We start from the raw sequence: 15,841 nt of genomic DNA, 5'->3' as shown, positions 1-15,841 counted from the left end.
GCAGGGGGAGGGGATCACTGTGGAGAGTTGTTTTATCAGGGGTGTATTCTGGGCTTCCGTGACTGGGTGGAGAGCACAGCTGGCAGTAATAATAGGAACAGCACTGTCTATCCCATATAATGGTGATTTTGTGGAATGTACTATGAGCACATTTTCCTTTTGAGGAGATGTGTTGCTCTAACCATCTGTGTCAGAGGCTACAAGTCAGAGACCTGCAGGGCCTAGGCAGGTAGTGAAGCAGGTAAGCATATGGAAAACATGAACCTAAATTCTTCAATAAATGATAGCTGACACTCAGCCCCAGCTGATATTGCTATGCTGGAAGGAAGGCCTAATGAATCTAGAATATTATGATTTTAAAACATTTTGGTAATTAGTTAATTATATAAGCTAAACACATGCTCATCTGATTCTCTTTGTGGCCTGGTGGCTCAGATATCTGCAGAGCTGGTCTGGTGAGGTCTGTGCCTGTCATGGTGGGATCACGGAAGGCCTTGGTCTGCCCAGCCTCAGGCTGGACTCTTAGCTCCTTTCGTGTTTGAGAAATGGAGGCCAGAGCTTGAGAGAGGGGCCGAGAGGGTCTGCAGAGAGATCCACGGCTGTCACGTAAACAGATAGGTGAATTCGGACAAAACTTCAATCTAAGTCAGCTGTGTTAGTTAACTGTGACTAAATTTGTAATGGCCCTGTTTAATTTGCTAAATCATAGCAAATTAGTTCATGTTGGGAATGAAAGGCTATCTTTTTCTACCATCTTTGCTTGGCAAGCTAGTGGATTTGTTGGCCTTTTTGGTGCAGTGTGTCAGTTCTCGGCATACTTGGAGTGAGAAAGGGCTGCAGCTGAAAAGAGTGAGCTGCTGGGAGGAGGTAGGACGGGAGAGCTTAGTCTTGGCTAGAGTTTTCAGGAGTGTTTCCTGATGGACTGAGGGTGGCGGGAGGAGGGTGTTCAAGTCGACAGAAGCAGTCTGTTCAAGGCCCTGAGAGCTGGTGAGGGCTGTGGGAAGGGACTTGGCAGAGGGGCCACCTGAAGAAACGGGTGTTTTTAGAAGGCAGGGAGGCCCAGGTCAGGCTTGACCTCAGGGCCATGGTGAGCATTTGGGACTTCATTAAAAGCAACCGTTAAAGGGAATTTAAGCGAGAGTGTGACTGTATCAGTTCCTTTTTTTAAAAGATTAGTTTGGTTATTGTGTGGTGACTGGATTGGAAAGATTGGGGCGTTGGAATGGACCAGTTGAGGAGCCCTGGCTGGTGTATAGCCTGGCAGGACTCGCAGCAGGGAAGTAAGAGAAAGGAGGAGTCATCTCTTTAGCATGTGGGACCCACAGGTTGGTGTTTGATCAGTGGAGAGGGGAAAGGGGAGTGAGGGGTCATAGATGACTCAGGCGCTGATGTGGCATTTGGGGTGTGGTGAGCTGACAGGAGCTGGGGAAGAATGGAAGAGGGGCAGTTTGGAGGGGAAGAGTGTAAGTTTTGTCCTGGACATACGAAGTTAAGTCTGGTTCTGGAGCTTGGGGGAGGCCTGGGCTTCAAGATTCTTGGTAGCAAATGAGTTCACCTAATGGAGTCTGTAGAGTGGGAAGAGGACTTCGGATCTCGCACATGCCGACATTTAAAAGCCACGGAGAGGAGAGAGCAGAGGAGACAGTAGTGGCCAGAGGGTAGAAGGAAAACCAAGAGAGTGTTGATATTGAAACTAAAGGATAAGGATTTCAGTGGCCCCGCTGGGTGCCAGTGGAAGTGAATGCCCACAGTTTAAAGTAATGCCATTGTCACCTGGGACTGCTGTGAAGAGTGGGAGGTACAGAGTGAGGTACAAATTTACAGAACACAAATGGAACTCAATTCCCCTGGTGAAAAAGCTAGGTTGAAACTTTTTTCCTTACTTGGTGCTAGAAGGTCACTGTTTTGGATTGTACTCCAGTGCGAACTCAGCCAAGATTTCAAAATAAGATCATTTTCGGCTGGGTAGGAATGTGTCCAAACCAGCCCTAGGGTTGAATACTACAGGCACGAATCTTCTTAGAAACCAGTAAAATGTCTCAGAACTCTTAATAGTGTATCAGTTTGGCACTTTTTAAAATACAGAGTTTCTTTTGCCTCAGGCTGGGCCATCTGATTTGAACCTCTGAGGTGCCTGGACTGGTTTGCTGTGATAGGGAATCCCAGCAGTCAGTAGTCCGCAGGGCTCCTGGGGCAGCTGGCTGGGGGAGGGGAAGGAGCACGTTGAGGCTTCTGGGGAAGTGGCATTTGAAGAAGAATTTTTGAAGAAAGAGTAAGATTTTTTTTTCCAGCCTTATTGAAGTATAATTGACGAAAGTAGGATTTTTTAAAACGTTAGTTAGGCATAAGATTAAATTCCATACATATGGAAGAGTGTATTAAAATATATGTACAGTTGAGAGAATAATCATCAAGTGAACACTCATGTAGCCACCATCGGAGACTGATGCTAGAAGTCCCCAGTGTGCCCCTCACCAATCGTACTCCTTGTCGCACATCTGAAGGAATTGCTTTCAGGTGACTTTTGTGATGATCATTCCCCTGTTTTTCTTTTATAGTTTTGTCACCTGCGCATGCGTTCTTGAATAATAGTTTAGTTTTGCCTATTTATGAGTTTTATATAAACAGACTCATACTGTAGAGAGTTTTCTTTGTGTTTTGTTTCTCTCGTGTAAACAGTGAGATTCATCCATGTTGATGCTAGTAGCTGTTGGTTGGTTCATTTTCATTACTGCTCAGTGTTCCATTGTATAAATATACTACAGTTTATCTACTCTGTAGTGGATATTTGTGTTATTCTTATATGTTTGCTGGTACACATGTGCAAAGTTTCTCCTAGGATACATATCTGGGAGTGGAATTGCTGAGTTATAGGTTATGTTTATGTATATCTTCAGATTCACTAGATAATTGCAAATATATTTTCCCTAGTGGAAACAGTAGAGTTATTACCAAATTAGGAAAATGGCCAGGGGCATCCCAAGCAGGGAACTGCCCATGCAGAGACCCCCAGGGCATAAACCAGCATAACCCAGAGAACCTAAGGATGTGAAGCTGAGTCTTGGGAAGGGTCAGAAGCCGCAGAGCCTGTGGCGCCAGGCTGTGAAGCTTCAGGGCAGTGTGGAGCCACTGTGGGGAGGGAGAAGAAGGATGCCCATTTTGGGAGAATGCTGTTCTGGGGCCTCTCTCAAAGAGTCTGCCTGTGCTTACTTCAAAGGTGATAGTCCCATTGCCCACCTGGAATGCTCGGACCCGGGAACCTGTCACAGACAATGTGGAGAAGTTTGCCATCGAGACAGAACTCATCTATAAGTATTCTCCCTTCCGCAATGAGGAAGATGTAATGACTCAGTTCATGAAGATCCCTGGGGACAGCGGTAAGTAGGCTTTGAGCCTGCAGCCCTTAGAATCCGGGAGCTCCAGAGCCACGAGTGGTTTGGGGACGGGCCGGGGGCATCTGGCAGAATGAAAGGAGGATTTCTGTTCTCAGGAACACTGGTGATCATCTTCAATCTCAAACTCATGGATAACGGAGAGCCTGAGCTAGATATAATGTCAAATCCAAGAGACATCCAGATGGCAGAGACTTCCCCAGAGGGCACGTGAGTGTGGCTGGGAAGGGAGAGCAGTCCTGGAACTGGTGTTCATTCTCTCAGGGAGGAAGAGCTCAGAAGGTAACTTCAGGGAGAGAGGGCAGAGCTCATTCCCTGGATTTCCCAGTATTAAAGTTGATGGAGCTGAGAACGCCACGTCGTCTTGCCACAAGGCAGGAGGGATGAATAGAAGGACAGCAGATCTTAAGCCAAGCCAAAAGAAAAGATTATTGCTCCCTTGCTCCAGCTCTTTGATTTGACAGAAGAAGAAACTGAGGCCTAGGGAGGGGAGAGGACTTGCTGTGTCCATGGTGGGGCACTGGTAGGGCCAGGGCAGGTGTCTGTCTGGTGCCTGTGCTGGGGATGTGAGAGGAGGCAGGATGTGGTGCCCACACTGAGGGAGCACCCCTCCAGGGCAGCAAGAGAAGCTGAGATGTGAGGTGAGAAGGCGGAGGGCCTGCAGAGAGGCTCTCCTGCTGTACTCTTGTTCAGGCTGGTTGTGGGGGAGGTGACAGCATTCCTCCTTCCTGCCGCCTCCAGGAAGCCAGAGCGGCGCTCCTTCCGTGCCTACGCTGCCGTGCTCTATATCGATCCCCGGATGAGGATTTTCATCCACGGGCACAAAGTGCAGACCAAGAGGCTCTCCTGCTGCCTGTACAAGCCCAGGTAGGGGCCTGCCCACCCTGGCCTGCTGTCTCTTGGGCCAGGGACAGGGCCTGGCCGAATTTCTCTGGGAGCATTGTTGGAGTGATGCCAGATGAGAGACTCTGACAGTGTTGACTGCGTTTGGGCCTTTAAGCTGCCTGTAATTTACCGTGGAAAAACAACTGGGTCCTGAGGGGGGCACAGAGGTGGCCGACGGGCTGTGGAGGTTGGCTGGTGAAGCTCATTGAGTGTGAGTGCCTTCTGTGATGGGGATGATGCCCTGCCTGGCATAGTGAGCTGTCTGAGCCTCTCACTTCAGGGCCGAGGGGCCTTTACACACTGTAGAGGAAAGCAAAGGCCCTGGCCGATTACTGAGGTTTGTTTCTGCTGTGGGATTAATGACAGACCTGGTGAGTAGTCGGGGTGCTTATCAAAGATGGAGCGGGACACAAGGGGCAAGTGGAATAAGGAATTGAGTCTTTTTGCTAAAATAAACTTGGCTTTGACTCATTGCAAGGGGCCAGGACAGTGCAGCTTGGTAGGAGGCAGGAAGGCAGGGTACTTTCTCAGCTGCTAGGTTGCCGCCCTGCCCGCTGCTGCTCTGGCCTTCAGGTTACTTTCTCCCCTGTTAAGGATGTACAAGTACACGTCAAGCCGTTTCAAGACACGTGCGGAGCAGGAGGTGAAGAAAGCTGAGCACGTAGCGCGGATTGGTAATCCTCCCCCTGTACAGGAGGGGTTGGGTGGGGGTCATCTGGGGGACACTGCTTATGGCCAAAGCAGGATCCAGGAAAAAGCTCTGTCCAACACCCGGGGACAGGCTGTCCTCCTGAACCACCGGTCCAATTCTTTTTGTGCCTCTCCCCTCAACGTGCCAGTCTCCTCAGGAGTTTTTCTCCCCAGGCTCTACATTCTCTTCTTCAGCCATTTATAGGGACTTGACTAAAACAGTGTCGACTCCTCCTTGGTTTGCCCAGAGTAAAGAATCCCGAATGCTATTCTCTGGCCTGAATACTTGTGAAATTGGTTTTCCTGACTCCAGGGCAAAAATCTCAGTCTCTCATGCTGAAAGGGCTTCTTGGCTGCTTGATGGAAAGTGTTTTGCTGAGGATTTTGATAACTTCCACCCCCTGCTGAGAGTTTAACTCTGGTTGCCTTGGGCACTTTTTGACCTGTTCTGATTCGTTTGTAAAGTTTAAAAGCAGGACTCTGGTATAAATAGTGCCTGTTTTCCTTGGGGCCTCCTTGATTGTCCTTTTCGAGTCAATTCTGCGGTCCAGGCAGGGAGGTTGCTCTCAGAGCTCTCCTGTTCCTTGACAGTACACATGTCTTGTCCAGCGGGGACTGCACTGTGGGATCCAGAAGGCATGACTAAGAGTTTTGAATCTTTGAATTCCTTATCATGGTTTCTTCCGGGTTTCAGCTGAAGAGAAGGCACGGGAAGCAGAGAGCAAAGCTCGGACATTGGAGCTACGCCTAGGTGGAGACCTCACTCGAGACTCCAGGGTAAGGCTCCAGGCCCGTGCAGCTGTTCTCCAGTATTTCTGGCATTAGGATCTCAGAGCTGGCCTGGCTCAGGCCTAGGCCGTAGATTGCTCACCGTAAAGCTGAAAATGGGATGTTATGATGTTTTTATAGTCACTGTTGAACACATTGTATGGCAAAATCTTGGCTAATCATTTCAGCATTCCCAACTATCTTATGAGGTGGACACTATTAGTATCCTCAATCTATAGAAAGAGAAATTGAAGTGAAGAGGATCGCTTGCCCTAGGTGATACTCAGTAGTGAGGGTAGAGCGGTTCTCTACCCCTCCAGGTCTGACACACACCTCCATAGACTGTTGTTTCAGTTGGAGATGTTTCCTCCTTCCTAGTCAGTAGGCCTGGCCATTTGAAACACAGCTTATGACTTTGTCTCCAGCAAGGATGATTTTCTGGAGAAAAGAAGTAAATCTCCAGGTTTGTTTTTGCATCTGTGTGATTTAAATTGAGAAGTGTTAGATAGTTGTTATCATATTACTTGCTGTGGCCCAAAGCACCTCCTCCCGTCACTTGTTGCCAATGTACGTTTCCAGGTGATGTTGCGGCAGGTCCAGAACACAGCCATTACCCTGCGCAGAGAAGCCGATGTCAAGAAGCGGATCAAGGAGGCCAAGCAGCGGTGAGTGCCAGGGCTGGCCTTTGGTCTGTTAAAATTATGTAGCTTTTGTACTGATTATTGACAATTAAAGTGCTTGAGGAATCCCTGTCCACCCCATGAGGTTGCCGGTCTGTCACAAAGATCCCTTTGAGAAAGCCATTACTGTTGTGAACGAGAATGCTTGTCAAATGCCCACTGCAGGAGAGAGCTTTCTTCCTAGCTCACTTTTTCCTTGAGCTGAGAAAAGGCAGGGCAGGCCCAGCAGCTTGAATTGAACACCAGACCTTCCTCACTGGCAACTCTCATCTTTTCTTTCTTCCCTTCCCCTTTTCTCTCCCTGCCCCTTTCCTTTCCCTCTTCCTTTCCTTATTTCTTTTTATTTAAAGGATATATAAAGTGTTCATTGTATAAAACTTGTAAAATATAGAACATTTAGGAAATATAATTTTAAAACTCCCTTATACTTCTGCCACCTGGTGATACCCACTCTTAATTTTTTATTTCTGGTTACAAATGTGAAATAATGCTATAGATTGAGTTTTTGTACCTCTTTCATCTTGAATGGGCATTTGTCCTGGCTTATTAAATTTTCTCTGTGTCCCACCTCCATGTCTGGAGCCTCTCCAGGCTCTGGGCCTTGAATTCCTGGCTTGCTTCTTGTTGGCCTCCTTGCCACAGGTGTAGGTTTCAGGTTTCTTTCGTCTGAGTCAGTCCACTGCTCATCCATCTGCTTTTCAGCTTCTACGATTTTGTTGACAATTATCACATGATGGTCTCTTCCCTCACATGTGTCCGTTGTTTTTTGTCAATTTTTGCCTTTTTAAAATGAATTACAGTCACATTAGTGGAGTAAGTATGCAGATAACCTTGTGTTTATTCCACCATGTAACTATCTTTGCAGAGATTTGCAGCAGCTTCCCAGTATCCCATTCATACCTAAATCCGTCTCTGTTTTGTTACCAAAAGCCAAAGTTACATGCTTTTAATTAGGGATGCTTAGAGTCCCTACACAGTGCATATCGCTACCAAGTCTAACAGGTGACATGCTGAACAGAAACGCAAAACTTTTTGCTTAATACGTCTCAAGTTTAAGCTTAAGATTAACACATCTTAAACACTATGGTTTGTGTGTTAGTGGGTTGATCTGCTTGAGTTTATCTTTTATCTTCTCAGAGCACTTAAAGAACCTAAGGAACTGAATTTTGTTTTTGGGGTCAACATTGAACACCGTGACCTAGATGGCATGTTCATCTATAACTGTAGCCGCCTGATCAAGATGTATGAGAAAGTGGGTCCACAGCTGGAAGGCGGCATGTGAGTACTGCCCAAGGAAGGCTTTCCAGCCCAAGGCTAATGGCGGGAGGATTTGGGCCAGTGGGGTGACAGAGCTGTGTCTTCTTTCCTACAGGGCATGTGGTGGGGTTGTTGGGGTCGTTGATGTGCCCTACCTGGTCCTGGAGCCTACGCACAACAAGCAGGACTTTGCCGATGCCAAAGAATACCGGCACTTGCTGCGGGCCATGGGGGAGCACCTGGCACAGTACTGGAAGGACATTGCCATTGGTAACGCCCATTCTCTTCACCTGCAGCCTTAGGATACTCTCACTGCCTGAGGGGGTGACTTTAGGAAGTGTGAGAGGCTGGCTCCTAATGTGGTGTGTGGGTGTTTGCCTTCCAGCTCAGAGGGGAATTATCAAGTTCTGGGATGAATTTGGCTACCTCTCTGCCAACTGGAACCAGCCCCCATCCAGTGAGCTGCGTTACAAACGCCGGAGAGCTATGGAAATCCCAACCACCATTCAGTGTGGTGAGTCCGTGGTCCTGACCTCCTCCTGACTCCTTTCCGTCACAGTCCATGGCCCTCTTCTCTCTGTGCTGGCCTCCTGACTGGACTGACATTCATGGACTTATGGTCCCACTAGGGATGTGAGTCTGTCTGACGATGGCCCTGGGAGCTCAGTGTTGGGGTTGTGCTGAGTTCCACCTGTTCCTCTCGAATGAGGCGGAAGGTCATCTAACCCGCCAGGCCTCACTTGGTATGGTGCCAGATTGTTAATAGTGTGAGTGATGACTGAGCCAGGATTCTGCTGGAGGAGGGAGAGGGGCTGGGGGCACTGAGAGTCCATGATGTAAAGTTTCCATCCTTGCGGGAATCATTGTTCCTGAGAAGAATTACTATTCTGTAAGGAAGGCAGAGTTGGAGCCAGACTGAAGATCTTTGCATGGAAAGTCAGTGGCATCTTTGCTTTGGGCCCGGCTGGTAAGAACCTGATCACAAATATTGTTGGTGGGCATGGCTGACGTTTGGGGGGGTGTGTTCTGTGTCACAGATTTGTGTCTGAAGTGGCGGACCCTCCCCTTCCAGCTGAGTTCTGTGGAAAAAGATTACCCTGATACCTGGGTTTGCTCCATGAACCCTGATCCTGAGCAGGACCGGTGAGCACTTTCTCTAACAGCGAGATTGTGGCTATCTCCCCGCTCCCCTGTGTTCTCTCTACTCTTTGGGTAAATAACTCACTATGCTTCTTGAGGTCAGTGCTCATATCCTTACATCTCTGTCTTACTGCGTGCAATAAGTGCCCCAGAAATAAGAATAGACGTGTGTCCTGCAGTGAGTATTAATTCTGTGCACTTGGGAAGTCTGAAGTGGTTGCTCTGGCGAGAGACAGCATGGGTTGGCTAAGGAGGAAGGACCCTGCCCTAGCTGGAGCCCTGTTTGGCACAGTCTCCCTAGCACCTTCTCTCTACAGGTGTGAGGCTTCTGAACAGAAGCAGAAGGTTCCCCTGGGGACATTGAGAAAGGACATGAAGACACAGGAAGAGAAGCAGAAGCAGCTGACAGAGAAAATTCGCCAGCAGCAGGAGAAGCTGGAGGCCCTGCAGGTGCGTGGGTCATGGGCAGTGGGCAGAGCCAGCCTACGTCAGGGGTCTGTCCTGGATGGAACAGGAACCCTCAGTAGCTCCCTTCTTCCCTCAGGCTCAGTTTCACCCTTCACTCATCCACAAGTGCTGCCAAAGCTTTCCAAGCCCAATCTCCAGGCGTGCTCGTTCTCAAATACATCTTGATTATTCCTTTAAAAAAACAAACTATTTTGTTCATATATTACAAAGTGGCCCAATTCATTTAGAATATTTTGAAACTCCACGAAATGAACATGCTACCTTAGAGGCACCCACCATTAACCACATATCCTTCAAACTTTTTATGACTGCTTACATACATATAAATACATATATATATTTTTAAATAGAAATGAGATCATGACGGATGTCACGTGACACACATTTTTTTTTTAGTGTATAATTATTTTCTTGGGATAATTTTTTAGAGGTAAATTTGAAATGGTGAAGGGGTTTGTAATATTCTATGGCTTTTTATATCTATTTCCTAATTACCCTCCAGAAGATCTGTTAATTTTTGTTTACCAGCAGTACATTTATTTTTAAATGTTTTTGCATATTTGATAGGCAAAGATATATGTTTTATAATTTGAATTTCTTTCATATTTCTAAAATTGGACAATTTTTTTATATGTCTATTTACGTTTCTTTTAGAATTGCTTATTGTCTTCTTTTTCTTAATTGATTTATCGGGTTTTGGGGGTATATTTATGGGTGTCAACCCTTTATCATATTTATTGTAAAAGCTTTTCCCTTTCTGGCTTCTGTGTCTGCACAGATGCTCTCACTAACCTGGACGTCTTCTTTGTGCCTCCCTCTCTGCTGAATCCCACCTGTCTTTTCTGGCCCTGTCCACAGGCCTTTCCCACCTTTTTTGGCTTCTTTAATAGGAATTTCATCCATTGATACTTTCTCCTGGTCTCAGTTGCTGGATTAATCACATAGAATCCTGTAATTTGCTGATGGTTTAGTGTCTGTGTATTTTTTGTTGTCCCCATGAGAATGGGAGGCTTGTTATAGTAGGACTTTGGCCCAGGTTTTCTTTTTTAAATTTGCCCACTGTCCCAGACATAGTGGAGATCCAGAAAGTTTGCTTAAATGTACCAAGTTATGCAAACAACCTCATCAGCATGTTTGTCCTGCAGAAAACCACACCTATCCGCTCCCAAGCTGACCTGAAGAAATTGCCCTTAGAAGTGACCACCAGACCTTCCACTGAGGTAGACCCAGGGCCAGGGGAGGGGCTTTTCCTCAGGTGTCTCATGCTAGGATCAGTGTTCTCACTCTCTCTCGGCCTCTCTTAGGAACCTGCGCGTAGACCTCAGCGTCCTCGGTCACCTCCTTTACCTGCAGTGATCAAGAATGCCCCGAGCAGACCTCCTTCCCTGCAAGCTCCCAGGCCAGCCAGCCAGCCCCGAAAGGCTCCTGTCCTCAGCAGCGCCCCAAAGCCTCCTGCCCTGACAGCCCGCGAGGAGGCCAGTACATCCAGGCTGCTCCAGCCACCCGAGGCACCCCGAAAGCCCGCTAACACTCCAGTTAAGACTGCGCCCCGGCCTGCCCCTCTCGTGCAGCCGCCGTCACCATCTCTGCTGCCCAACTCCAAGAGCCCTCAGGAGGTCCCTGCCCCCAGAGTCGTCAAGACTCCAGTGGTCAAGAAGCCAGAGCCACCCAGTAAACTCTCCCCGGTGAGATGCTTTTCCTTCTCCACCCCAGCCCCCGTTCGTGGTCTAGGAACGGAATCTGTGAGTGTCAGGGCTGTCTTGGGGGAGCCTCGGTGGAGATGAGTGATTAAAGCTGCTCCACTGCCCCTGAGGAGGCGTCTAGGTGGCTGAAGGCACTTGGTCAGAGGCACAGAGCTGGTTGGTTCCTTGTCCAGGGAGCTCCTCACTGCTCCCTCTGAGTTTTGGTCTGCCACGAACTTGGAGTCCCCTCTATCAGCTTCTCACACTGTGGGCATAGTTTGGCGACCTGGTGACAGACAGCCTTGGTGGGCTGCAGCGGTGGTCGGTGTGTCTTAGGGAAGCCAGGCAGGCTAAGCAGGGAGTGAACTGAGAGGCTTCCCTTATGACAAATGACAAAAGCTTTGAGCAAATGTCCCCATGGACCCAGGGCCTAGGAGGTTGCTGTGTGCTGAGTAATGTCAGGGCTGCTCAGCCCTGGTGGGGACTGAGAGATGTACAAGCCCCTCTCTGAACAGCTCCTTTAAGGCCAGTTGGAATCTTCCTGTAGCTCAAGGGCTGACAGGGTCCATCACGTTCCCGCTCCTCTTACTGTAGGCCACTCCTGCTCGGAAGCGGACTCTTGGGGTCTCTGACGAGGAAGAAGCTGAGGAAGAGGCTGAAAGGAGGAAGGAGAGGTCCAAGCGGGGCAAGTTTGCAGTGAAGGAGGAAAAGAAGGACTTGAACGAGGTAGGTGGGCAAGGTGAGGTGGTCACAGCCTCCCTGCCAGGGTCTCCACCCACCACCTACAGTCTGCTCTGTTTGTCTTCTGTGACCTGAGCCTTCCAGAAGCCCAGTTCATCTCTGAAGGACTCTCAGTCACACAGATGACTAGAAACGTGGTGTCAGGTAGGATCCTGAGCAAGACTGGCTTCTGGCTCTAATCACAGGCCTGAGGTCGCGCTGCTGGAGATCAGGGAGGCTTGAAAACCCTTTGCTTTCCCTTGTCTGTGACATCCTGCCCCTTGCCTGTTATCTCATTTGTAAAGGGGGCAGAAGTGTAGATACCTAAGATAGTGGTTTAGAGAGCAGCTCTCGGTGAGGCATGGTGTTTAAATGGCCACATATGATGATGTGAGGTGATGGCTGATGACCCTGGGTGGCCAGTCATGCAAAAGTCTGCTCTTCATGGGCACTGGCGATGCCCCTGACAGACTCTGTTCTCCTTGCAGCTCTCAGACAGTGCTGGAGAGGAGGACTCAGCTGAGCTCAAGAGGGCTCAGAAAGGTGAGTTCAGGGAGGTAGCTGGCAGCCTGTGGGGGAAGTGGGAAGTGGGGCCTCTCGGCCAGCAGCAGCTTATCCGGAAGGCTTAGGGAGGCTTTCCTGGCTCTGGGCTCTCATGCAACAGTGGTTCCAAATCTAATTCTAAGAAGAATTCTGAAGATAGCATGCCCTCGTGTTTATTTTTAGCATTAATTCCTTGGCATTCACCTCTGAAAGTCACTCATCTTGCTGCTCTTTGACACCCTCGTGACAGATGGGGAAGGAGACCAAGGTGGCTGGGATCCATGTCCCTGTCATAGTGGGGTCAAGCGCCTTGGGGTTCTTGTCCTTGTGAACCCTGGGATGACTTTTCTCGAGGTACGCTGGCTGAGTGGGGGACTCTACTTTTCTGACTCGCACCCTGTCCCCATTCTCAGATAAAGGGCTGCATGTGGAGGTGCGTGTGAACAGGGAGTGGTACACAGGCCGTGTCACAGCTGTAGAAGTGGGCAAGAATGTGGTGCGGTGGAAGGTGAAGTTTGACTACGTGCCCACAGACACGACACCAAGAGACCGCTGGTAACGTGCTTAAGAGAGGCTGGGTTGACAGAGCTGGGCAGGGCAGAGGGAGGTGGTATCCTGACCCACTGCAGGTAGGCTATCCTGGGAGCCTGGGACACGTGACACAAGCACTGTGTCCTTCCTAGGGTGGAGAAAGGTAGCGAGGACGTGCGGTTGATGAAGCCCCCTTCCCCGGAGTATCAGAGCCCCGACACGCAGCAGGAGGGCGGGGAGGAGGAGGAGGCGGCGGCAGTGGCCCAGCAGGCTGTAGCTCTGGCAGAGCCCTCCACTTCAGACTGCATTCGCATTGAGCCTGACACCACCGCCCCGAGCACCAACCACGAGACCATTGACCTGCTCGTCCAGATCCTTCGGTGCGTGTGTCATCCCTTCCAGGGCCATCAGTGGCTCTCCACCCCCTCCATGCCATTCTGAACTCCTGTTCCCCTTCTTTCTTGTTTAGGAATTGTTTGCGGTACTTCCTGCCTCCAAGTTTCCCCATCTCTAAGAAGGAGCTGAGTGCTATGAATTCAGATGAGCTAATCTCCTTTCCTCTGGTGAGTCTGGCCTGACCTTTGGTTCTGTACTCTGTGTGCCCCTTTGTGCTTGTGATTGCGACCTCTCAGCTCTGTGCCCCTTCCCCCTCAGCCAGCTTCCTTTTCTTCTGCTGAGGGAAGGGAAAGGGAGACTTTACGTTGTGAGAAAGAAGTGGCTTAGCTGGACATGACTCTGGTGTGCAGCTGGTGACATGCGGGGACGGAGTCCTAGGGACAGCAGGCCTGGTTTGACATTTTACAATGAGTACCTACATCCCTTTAACTCTGCACTGGCAGAGGGAGTAAACCTGTCCCAGGAAACTGTGAAGAGCTTAGGCTCAAAGTGCCTAAAATGTCACTCGGAGGGGTATAGAGGAGCTTGTGATGTGTGGAGATAAGCACCTGGCAAATGCTGATGTGGCGCCTCAGTGCTGGAGCAGCAAAAGAGAGTCCTGCCTCCAAGTGGCTTAAGAATTCAGTAGAGACTGGATTTTTAGCAGGAAGCTAGACATGAGGCCGAGAGCAGCAGGTGCTGTGGAAGTGGGCAGGAGGGCCGTGGCAGCCTGGGGGAAGGGGAGAGAGTGATTCAGTCTGAAGAAAACATGGGTTTTAGCAAGTGCCTATGTAAGTGACAGAGTGTTTGAGGCAGGGGGACTTTTGTGAGCAAAGGCTCAGAGGGATCAAAGGGCAGTTGGGGGTCAAGGCAGCAGACTGCATGGTGAGCATTTAGGGAAGAAGGGGCCTGAGAGCCAGGACATTATGTGTCTTGAATGCCCCATCTTAGGCACAGTGGCTTAACCTCTGTATGAAATGGAGGGCCAGGGAAAGGTTTGCGCTGATGGAATTGTCAGTCTGAACTATGTCTAGGGCAGGGGTCAACAAACTTCTTCTGTAGAGGGCCAGTTAGCAAATATTTTCAGGTTTATGGGCTGTACGGTCTCTGTGGTAACTGTTCAACTCTGCCATTATAGCGTGAAAGCCCCCATAGACGTATGTAAAGGAGTGGATGTGGCTGTGCTCCAGTAAAGCTTTATTTACAAAAATAGGCAGCAGGCTGATTTGGCCCATGGGCTGTAGCCTGCTGACCCTGCCCCTACGCGGGTAACTCTCCTGGCAGGCAGCGTGTTTAGGTAGGGAGAGTGGATGGACGATACAGGGGCAAGGCGGCTGCTCTGGTTGTAGAAGGTCAGAGGTTGAGGGAACGGAATGAGCGCCAGAGTGGTGGGAGGGGACTCGCGGGTGAAAGGGCCGTGTCAGAGGTGATTGAAGACAAGTGATGGGGGAGGAGGCAGAGGCCACATGCTTCCCTGTGTCTCAGGCCTGTGGGAATTGGAGGTTGATGACAAAGCAGTTAACTGGGAGAGAGATGAGAGGGTGAGGGTTAGGAGGACGAGTTGTGATTTGATCATGTTGGGCTGGAAGTGCTGGCAGGACATTTCTGGGGACACCCAGTTGGGGACTGGCACTTGGGGGGATGGGAAGGCCAGGGCTGGAGCTGCATCCCCATTAAGTGGGATGTTTCTACGGCAGGAATAGTTAAGTTTTCCAGGGAGGCATTTCTTGAGAAGAGAGCTGGAGTTGAAACTGCAAGACTGGTATGTTCAAGGTGTCGGGCCCCTGTGCAGCAGCTGTGTGCTTGATAGAGTTTGCCAGAGAGAAAAACATGGCGTTTATCTCCATTCTACTTTAAAAAAAGGAAGTGAGGCTAGGAGTTGAAGAAACTAAGGCTCAGAGAGGCGAAGAGTCTGTTGTGATGGAGCCCAGATTTGAACCAGCTACTTCTTTTTCGGACAAGGGCTTGCTTTTAGCATGGTTCCTCCTCGCACAGTATACCTGCCAGATTGGGGGCGGTATTAGGCTGCACGCAATGAAGCTAAAAGATGGCAGAGTCGTGGTGGCCTCACAGAAAGCTCCATGCCTCAACTCTTGCCCTTGTTCAGGCTGCAGGTGCTCTCTGCAGATCCCAGGAACAAAGGGCTGATGAGCCGGCCAGGTCGGCATGGCATCCTCTTGTCAGTCAGATTTGTTGCTTTTGGCTTACACTTGTTGCCAGATTCAGAGCAGAGCCTGGGTACAGTGGGATCCCTGCAGCAGGGTTGACTGCTTAGACCAAAACAGTCAGCAGGAGCATCTGAGCATCTGAGCCTAAAATAGTCTATTAGTTTGTGCTTGTAAAAGGAGGTGTACCCAATGCATCAACTTTATAGCCTCCCAGTTGTGATGTCTAAAAGAGTGCAAACTTTAATTTTTTTAACATCAGGGACACAGCACCGAGTCTAATGTTTAATGTGCATTATGTCCTTGTCGTTCTGTAAACAACCGTCCTTTTTCCCATGGTGCTGGCCTAGGAGTTCCATAAAGCCCTCAGGGGTCCTGCAGATATTAGATTCAGATACATATATATTTTTAAAGTAATATCAGAACTGCATGTGAATTTATAATTACCTCAAAATAAAAAGTTAAAAAAAACTAATACAAATCACAGTCAGCTGAAGATGATGTATACTGAATTTTAATACTTTTGGAGCCTGCTCAAACATTTA

The 15,841-nt window shown here is 49.2% G+C and overlaps 1 protein-coding gene across 6 annotated transcripts in view; it reads left to right on the top strand.

The window, feature by feature from the left end:
* Positions 1-15,841, top strand: part of MORC2 (MORC family CW-type zinc finger 2) — a 38,116-nt gene that overhangs the window by 19,539 nt on the left and 2,736 nt on the right. For all 6 annotated transcript variants that reach the window (XM_046640449.1, XM_046640444.1, XM_046640448.1 and 3 more), the window contains exons 7-24: positions 3,218-3,377; positions 3,491-3,602; positions 4,134-4,259; positions 4,872-4,951; positions 5,662-5,744; positions 6,315-6,400; positions 7,553-7,693; positions 7,788-7,942; positions 8,058-8,186; positions 8,710-8,815; positions 9,130-9,262; positions 10,426-10,500; positions 10,585-10,965; positions 11,557-11,688; positions 12,171-12,225; positions 12,639-12,780; positions 12,909-13,136; positions 13,226-13,319. In XM_046640449.1, coding sequence (XP_046496405.1) covers positions 3,218-3,377; positions 3,491-3,602; positions 4,134-4,259; positions 4,872-4,951; positions 5,662-5,744; positions 6,315-6,400; positions 7,553-7,693; positions 7,788-7,942; positions 8,058-8,186; positions 8,710-8,815; positions 9,130-9,262; positions 10,426-10,500; positions 10,585-10,965; positions 11,557-11,688; positions 12,171-12,225; positions 12,639-12,780; positions 12,909-13,136; positions 13,226-13,319 — 2,418 coding nt within the window. The remainder of the gene's footprint in view (positions 1-3,217; positions 3,378-3,490; positions 3,603-4,133; positions 4,260-4,871; positions 4,952-5,661; positions 5,745-6,314; positions 6,401-7,552; positions 7,694-7,787; positions 7,943-8,057; positions 8,187-8,709; positions 8,816-9,129; positions 9,263-10,425; positions 10,501-10,584; positions 10,966-11,556; positions 11,689-12,170; positions 12,226-12,638; positions 12,781-12,908; positions 13,137-13,225; positions 13,320-15,841) is intronic.

Source organism: Equus quagga, chromosome 15 (genome assembly GCF_021613505.1).
Source record: "Equus quagga isolate Etosha38 chromosome 15, UCLA_HA_Equagga_1.0, whole genome shotgun sequence".
Lineage (NCBI taxonomy): Eukaryota > Metazoa > Chordata > Mammalia > Perissodactyla > Equidae > Equus > Equus quagga.
Note: the sequence above shows the minus strand (reverse complement) of the source record. Positions and strands in the feature narration are given on the sequence as shown.